Source organism: Alosa pseudoharengus, unplaced genomic scaffold (assembly GCF_046254945.1).
Source record: "Alosa pseudoharengus isolate Yale_2024_CS ecotype anadromous, Long Island Sound unplaced genomic scaffold, YU_APseudo_1.1 YU_APseudo_1.1_scf_13, whole genome shotgun sequence".
Lineage (NCBI taxonomy): Eukaryota > Metazoa > Chordata > Actinopteri > Clupeiformes > Clupeidae > Alosa > Alosa pseudoharengus.
Genome location: NW_027468598.1, coordinates 27404556 through 27412055, shown reverse-complemented (window position 1 = coordinate 27412055; position 7500 = coordinate 27404556). Strand labels below are relative to the sequence as shown.

Sequence of the window (7500 nt, the reverse complement as noted above, 5' to 3'; positions counted from 1 at the left end):
TCACTCTCAGGCCTACTAGGTCTCATAAGTACTGAAAAACACACACACACACACACACACACACACACACACACACACACACACACACACAGATAATACACACACTTACAAACAGGAATGAGGGGGAAAAGCAGATTTGATATATACTTCTCATTAGACTGATTTCTGAGTGATTTCTTCTTAAAGCTCATCATCCAATCACAGGGCTACAGAGCCTAACCAGGATGAATTCAGCATCCCAGCATGCTCAGTTTCCTGTTCCTGAGGCAGATCTAAGCGTCTTCACAGAGGTGTTTACAGTAATTTACCCCATCTCTGGTGATTGTGCTTTTGTATTCCTGTGTCTGAGTCACACTTTGCATATGTCACGTCACTACCTCCCCCTTCCGTCACTGCGTCCCCTCGTCTTCATTTCTCATCTTCTTTCTGATTCTCTCTTTCTTGCGCTCTGCTTCGTTTCCTCCCTCGCTCCTTTCTATCTCTCCCTCCCTCTCATCTCATCTCTCTTTTCTCTCTAAACCTCCTTGCCTGCTCTCCCCTTCTCTCTCCCCTCCTTTCCTGTCCTACTCTCTATGTCTCTCTATCCCCCTCTCTCTCCCTGTCTTTCTCTCTCTCCATCTCTTTCTCTCCCCTCTCTCTCTCTCTCCCTGTCTCTTTCTCTCCCTATCTCCCTCTCTCTCCCCCAGTGATAGACTGTGGTCCTCCAGAGGAGATCGTGAAGGGAGAGGTGGTGTTCGACGGCCCAGATAACAGTACTCTCTTTGGGGCCAGCTTCCAGTACCGATGCCTGGAAGACCCACAGAGCACCATCCCATCTCCTCCCAATGCCATCCCAACGCCACCTGCTGCCATCCCAACTCCACCCGATGCCATCCCAACTCCACCCGATGCCATCCCAACTCCACCTGATGCCATCCCAACTCCACCCGATGCCACCCCAACCCCACCCAACTCCATCCTAACTCCACCCACCACTCCTCCAGCAGATAACAGTACCTACATCACGAGGCCTGTATCTAATGGTATGTACCCAAGGCCTGTTTCTAATGGTATGTACCCAAGGCCTGTATCTAAAGGTATGTACCCAAGGCCTGTATCTCACGGTATGTACCCAAGGCCTGTATCTAACAGTATGTACCAAAAGTCTGTATCTAACGGTATGTTCCTCAAGGCCTGTATCTAACGGTATGTACCCAAGGCCTGTATGTTACGGTATGTACCCAAGGCCTGTATCTAATGGTATGGATTGTACCTCTGGTCTTTTTGTGTTTGTTTGCATGTGTGTATATTTTTTGTGTGTAGACTAACACTGTTATTGCTGTGTCTGTGTAAGGTACATATGTGTGTGGAGAGAGAGGAAAGTGGACTAACGTTGAGCTAGGCACCAAACTCCCGTCTTGTCTCCCAGGTAAACACCTCCCTATACTAAACACACAGGTCTGCTTCTGGACTTATTTATATTATAGCTGTGTGCATTTCTTTCTACAGTTTTATCTACACTATTATATGTGCTGTTTATGTGTGTGTGTGTGTGTGTGTGTGTGTGTGTGTGTGTGTGTAGCCTGCGGTGAGCCCTCTCAGCCCCTCCCGTCTCACGTGCGGCGTATCGTTGGCGGTCGTGTGGCGTCGGCGGGCCAGTTCCCATGGCAGGCGCGCCTGTCGGTGGAGGACTCGTCTCGAGTGCCCGAGGGCCGCTGGTTCGGCAGCGGGGCGCTCCTCTCGGCCTCCTGGGTGCTGACGGCGGCGCACGTGCTGCGCTCCCCCCGCCGCGACCCCTCCGTGGTGCCCGTGTCCCCCGGCAGCGTGCGCGTGCACCTGGGCCTGGCCGACCTCCGGCGCCCCCCGGTGGCCTCCGCCGGACACGCCGTGCAGCGCCTGCTGCTGCACCCGCGCTTCGACCCGCGCAACTACAACCACGACATCGCCTTGCTCCGTCTCGCCCAACCTGCCCACTACACCCCGCTGGTCCGGCCCGTCTGCCTGCCCCTGCCCTGGGCCGAGGGACAGCCGCCGGCCCCCCCACCGAACACACTGGGCCTGGTCGCTGGCTGGGGGGTGATGGCAGCCAACGGGTCTGCAGACTCCGCAGTGCAGGGCGCTGTGGCTGGGGAGGTGGAGGGTGAAGGTGAGGGCGGGGTGTCGGACGTGCTGCGCTACGTGAAGCTGCCGGTGGTCGAGCGGTCGGAGTGCGAAGGCAGCTACGCCTCGCGCTCGCGCAGCTACAACATCACCAGCGGCATGTTCTGCGCGGGCTTTTACGAGGGCGGCCGCGACACCTGCCAGGGAGACAGCGGCGGGGCGTTCGTCACGCAGGACCCTCGCACGGGACGCTGGGTGGTCCAGGGCCTGGTGTCGTGGGGCGGACCCGAGGAGTGCGGCTCCAGGAGGGTGTACGGCGTCTACACGCGCGTGGCCAAGTACGCCCACTGGCTGCACTCGCACATGGACACGGACCGCTGGTGGTGACCCTACGGTGCGGCTCAATCCCGGACATACGCGGGCATTGTCGAATGTGCTCAGTCATACTGGCACAGTGACACGGGCACAGCCACACGGACATCAACCACACGGACACAGTTACACTGGCACGGTCACAGTCACACAGACATCAGTCACACAGGAACAGTCACACGGGCACATGGTACAGTCACATAGACATCAGTCACAGGGTCATCAGTCACAGGGACACCAGTCACATGGACACAGCTAAGCTATTACACCCATGTGCAATTTAACTGAAACAGGTTTGCAGCTGACTCAGATCAGAGCGGATCTCATGTCTTGTTTGTGGGTTTTTGTAACTTTCTCAGAGTAAAAACATATTGTCTCATATTGGGCATTTGCTTTCTTTAATAAGCTTTGCAGTTTGGACACTGTCTCCTTTATATTTTGTTTCATATCATTTGCACAAAGGTGCAGATCAGGGTAGAATAAGAAAACGTGTTCAGTGTAGACTCGGAAAAGCCATTAATATTGGGCTATACTGTCATATGAATTAGCCTTGCTAAGAATATCGACAAATGGGACACTACACTTTATAGATATCCAAAGTGCACATCTAATCCAGAAGAGTAGTGTTAAATGTATTGATATACTGTAGTACCATTTTAATAGTAAAATACACTGTTCTACTCTTACAAGTAATGTATAATTCACTCACTCATTCATTCAATCTTTTGTTTGGACATTATGTTTTGTGATTAAAATATGTATTAGTATTTTATACCAACTGTGTGTTGCACTTTTTTTTCAAAGGCTTTTCTTTCAGGTAGGAGCAATATGGTCACATACTGCCCACTAGGGGGCGTAAGAGCATTAGAACTTGGCTGTAGATGACAGGGCCTCTTAAATGTGTTTATGCTGACCATGAGAGAGCATAAATCAGAGCCCATAAATCACAGCACACCTCCTCTCTCTTTCCCACTAGTTGACTGACGTCCATAACTAACTGGAGAACTCCTCTCTCTTTCCTACTTCCGTTGAAACACTCTCCTCAACCATCATTCTCGGCCCCTTTCTCTTTGCCTTCTCACTGTTCTCCTCTATCTATCACTCATTCTATACCCAATTTTCCTCTCTCTCTCCCCCCCTTGCCTTCTCTCTATCTCTCTCTCACACTCATTCTCTCTCTCTCCCTCCCTCCCTCCCTCATTCCTTGCCCAATTTCTCTCTTTCTATCTCACTCTCTTTCTATCTCACTGTCTTTCTATCTCTCTCTCCTTCCCTCCCTTCTTCGCTTGGCCTGCATGTGTGCGTCTCTGAGTCTGAAACGAAACCCACCCAGGTGGCCGTGTCTCCGTGGTGACAGTGTGCTCATTTCTGGTTCTAACCCCGATGGCGTTGGTCCAGCCTGCGGGACCATAAATCTCGTCCGCGTGTCTGTCCAGCCTTGGCTGCCGGTGACGCTGGCCAGGATGAGCTCACCTTCGCCGGATGCCTGAGATCTGACGTACGCACACCGTTGGCTGGCTCGTGACCCATGTGTGTCAGTTGCCTAGGTAATGACACAGCAGCTTCAGGAAAGAGTCAGTGGGGAGGGGCCATGGGGTTTCTCAACCCTGTTGACCGGCGTACAGAGAGGCCAGGGGGTATTTTAATCCTGCTGACCGGAGCTAGTCTGTGTTTTACTCAGAGTCAGGTAACCCCATCTGATCTGGGAGAGGCTGACAAGCTAGCACAGGTCAGACTCATCTTACCGATTTTCATGCTTTAATTATTTTTACAAAGTAAATTTATTTGGTTTGTTTGATCCACACACACACACACACACACTTACACTCACAGGAATGAAGACTGATAGCAGGAAAACTCTCTTTAAACAAACATCATTAAATTGGATCTACAGATGTTCATGTCTGTCAAGTCTTTCACACAGAATCACATGCAGACACACATGATCTCTCTCTCTCACACACACACACACACACACACACATACACACACACACACACACACATACAAACAGGAACCAAATACACATGCTTCCAGATGTGTGTACTTGCTACATACATATACAAACACAAACACACACACCGCTGACAAAGAAATAAACAGTAGGCAGGTTGTAGCTGTAATTGATCAGTTTTAATGTCGAGGCAGTGGGCCTCCTGTCTTTGTGCAGAACGGAACAGTTTACTACAGTGAGATTAACAAACAACAGCGCTCAGGCAACAGGGGTAAATAGTGCTGTTCTGTAGTTACCACGGAGACCATGCCCATCCCCTCTGCAAGTGGGTCTAAGGCACAAGGTGTGAGGCCCTACATAGTGTGCTGGAGTTCCTGTGCTTGTGGAGTATAATGCTGCTATTGTAAAGGGACATAGCTGTACGCAGTGAAAAGTACACAGAGCTTTGTGGTAGTCATAGAGCGTCATAAGGCTTTATAAAGTATATGAATACTGAGTATCAAATACAGGTGAGAGGCTTTTGGATAGGGAACGGGAGCTTGGTGTGAAGTCAGGGCGAGGTGTTGGGACTGTGTATTTCTGCTTTCTACTCTAATCTGGGATTATAGGCAGTGTAAAAAGAGTGGAGAAGGGTTGGTGTGTAGGGATTAGGACGGGTTCTGGGTGTGGACATGGTGGCTTGTGTCCGTGTTCAGGTGTGAAGCAAGGAAGAGAAGGAGGAGACGGAGGAAATGTCTTTATGTGTCTTTGTGTTTGTTATGCATTCCATGTTGCTGCCAGCTGGACTGATGCCCCTGTGAACAGAAAAACTAAATTAGACATGCTTTGATTGCATTTTATGGATTTCACATTGGGCCAGTTTCCTGTACTTGGATTAAACATTACACTAAAAGATATGTTTTCTCCACTGAAAACATCTATAAATCTAGCATTAGGCTAAACGTATGGGAAACTACCCCATAAACTATAACTTGTGTCAGGTTAAGGTTTTGGTGCTTTGGACCAGCAATCATGATGGGATTTACCACAGAAGGAAGTGTTGAGACTTACCAGTCTCACAGGAGAGGGGGTAGGGAGGCAGTGGCGGGTCTTATCCTCGGTTGCTTGGTAGGCGGCCCACTCCGATCCGGTCAATGGGAACATTCACCCTTCGCCTTGGTAACTCGACGACTTTCCTGTGGGCAAGACAGCTGAGTTTCAGAGCCGCAGCCAAACCCACAGCCAGTGAGCCACTCGGTACATTGGCATTTCTGCCTTCTAAGCCGCTAACCCCAGGCATGCTAGCAACACTCCCCACAAAACCCACAGCACCCCAACCATGTGGCTGGCTGGCTGGCTCGTTAGCACAGTCGGGTTCCAGACCCCTAAACCAAATACACTCCCTGCTACAATAACACCTGCCTATAGATTAGCGACATAACATGCTAGCGGGGAAGCCGACTGGCGCTAACGCTACGCTTCTCCCCCACCTGTTGCTAGCGCCGAGGGAGAGAACAGGATCCAGACGGATCGTCTGCCGCGATGATGCCCCGCTCGATCCACGGGGACCCAGCAGTGGTAACACAAGGAGCTGGTCCAGCCCTAGGGCTACAAACTTAATTCGCCCTCAGCCAAGTTCAGAGACACCCTCACGCTGTGTGTGTTTAATCTGAGCGCCCGCCAATAAACACTCCTGCTCGCCGGAGCTGTGGCCAGTCCAAACCATCTCGGTCTTGAACCGCAGCCAATCAAAGCTACCTGTGCATGGCTTCCGGCCAATCAAATCTATCTTGGCCGGAGCAGCGACCAATTGTTACTGTAGGCTGCCTGTTTGCGGGGCTGCGAGAGCGCGAGATGGATGTGTTAAACCTGGGGCCGGACCTCAACGCTCTCCCACCGTTACATCACGGCTGTCCGAGCCAACTCAATTATCTGTACAATTACACTATTAGTGCGGAGCTATTTCTGCATCTCCCCCACACACTGGAGGCCATTGTTGCCTGGCTGACCTGGTGAGGTCACCTAATGAGGGGCGGTCTCAGATGCACACACGGACTTATTTTAAACTCCAGCAGACTGCGGGCTATTAGGCGGGGAGTGGCCGGGGCCACGGCCAGGGCTCCCAGAGGAGGAAAGGAGGAAGTCATCAGCTCGCTGGGAGGCACTAGACTTGGTTTGTCTCCGCTCAGGAATCTGGGGTGGTAAGGACCGTGTCCCATGTACTCGCACTGTTGGGTTTCCTTCAACATCCTCTCTCTCTCTCTCTCTCTCTCTCTCTCTCTCTCTCTCTCTCTCTCTCTCTCTCTCTCTGTCTCTCTCTCTCTGCTTGTCAAGGTTCAAACTGTCTTGTTGTGTTCCAGATTTACAAGTTCTCATTTTTCTTATTTATTTATGCTACACATCCCCCAGAGTAAGCACAATCTATTATTATTAGGCAATAGATAGATAGATAGATAGATAGATAGATAGATACAATATGACAATCTAAGTTAAGAGAAATGTACTGTAGTTTATCATTAGTTGTACTTTTTACTATCTTTCCAAAACAACACTCGTTGTCTTTCCACTCCATGCATTTGCTTGCATCACCCCCCCCTCTCTCCTTCTCTCTCTCTCTCTCCCTCTCTCTCTCTTTCTCACTCTCTCTCTCTTTCTCACTCTCTCTCTCTCTCTCTCACTCTCTCTCTCTTTCTCACTCTCTCTCTCTCCCTCTCTCTCTCTTTCTCCCTCTCTCTCTCTCTCCCTCTCACTCTCTCTCTCCCTCTCTCTCTCTTTCTCACTCTCTCTCTCTCCCCCCTCTCTCTCTCTTTCTCACTCTCTCTCTCTCCCCCCTCTCTCTCTCTCCCCCCTCTCTCTCTCTTTCTCACTCTCTCTCTCTCCCCCCTCTCTCTCTCTTTCTCTCTCTCTCTCTCTCTCTCCCTCTCTCTCTCTCTTTCTCACTCTCTCTCTCTCCCTCTCTCTCTCTTTCTCACTCTCTCTCTCTCCCTCTCTCTCTCTTTCTCCCTCTCTCTCTCTCTCCCTCTCTCTCTTTCTCACTCTCTCTCCCCCCTCTCTCTCTGTACCTCTGCTTGTTGTTGTTTTTGTTGTTGTCCATTGTGCTGATGGAGAGGCGGTCC

General features: G+C 50.7%; 2 protein-coding genes across 4 annotated transcripts in view; one reads left to right on the top strand and one right to left on the bottom strand.

Annotated features, from left to right (window-relative positions):
* Positions 1-3180, top strand: part of masp1 (MBL associated serine protease 1) — a 14906-nt gene extending 11726 nt beyond the window's left edge. For all 3 annotated transcript variants that reach the window (XM_076282722.1, XM_076282721.1, XM_076282720.1), the window contains 3 exons: positions 687-1022; positions 1334-1408; positions 1562-3180. In XM_076282722.1, coding sequence (XP_076138837.1) covers positions 687-1022; positions 1334-1408; positions 1562-2466 — 1316 coding nt within the window. In that variant the 3' untranslated portion in view covers positions 2467-3180. The remainder of the gene's footprint in view (positions 1-686; positions 1023-1333; positions 1409-1561) is intronic.
* A 1382-nt stretch (positions 3181-4562) lies between these two features.
* ostn (osteocrin) overlaps positions 4563-7500 on the bottom strand; it is an 8615-nt gene continuing 5677 nt past the window's right edge. The window contains exons 3-5 of the mRNA XM_076281611.1: positions 7447-7500; positions 5456-5580; positions 4563-5199 (exon numbers count right to left, since the gene is read on the bottom strand). The exon at positions 7447-7500 is cut by the window's right edge and continues 164 nt beyond it. Coding sequence (XP_076137726.1) covers positions 5496-5580; positions 7447-7500 — 139 coding nt within the window. The 3' untranslated portion in view covers positions 4563-5199; positions 5456-5495. The remainder of the gene's footprint in view (positions 5200-5455; positions 5581-7446) is intronic.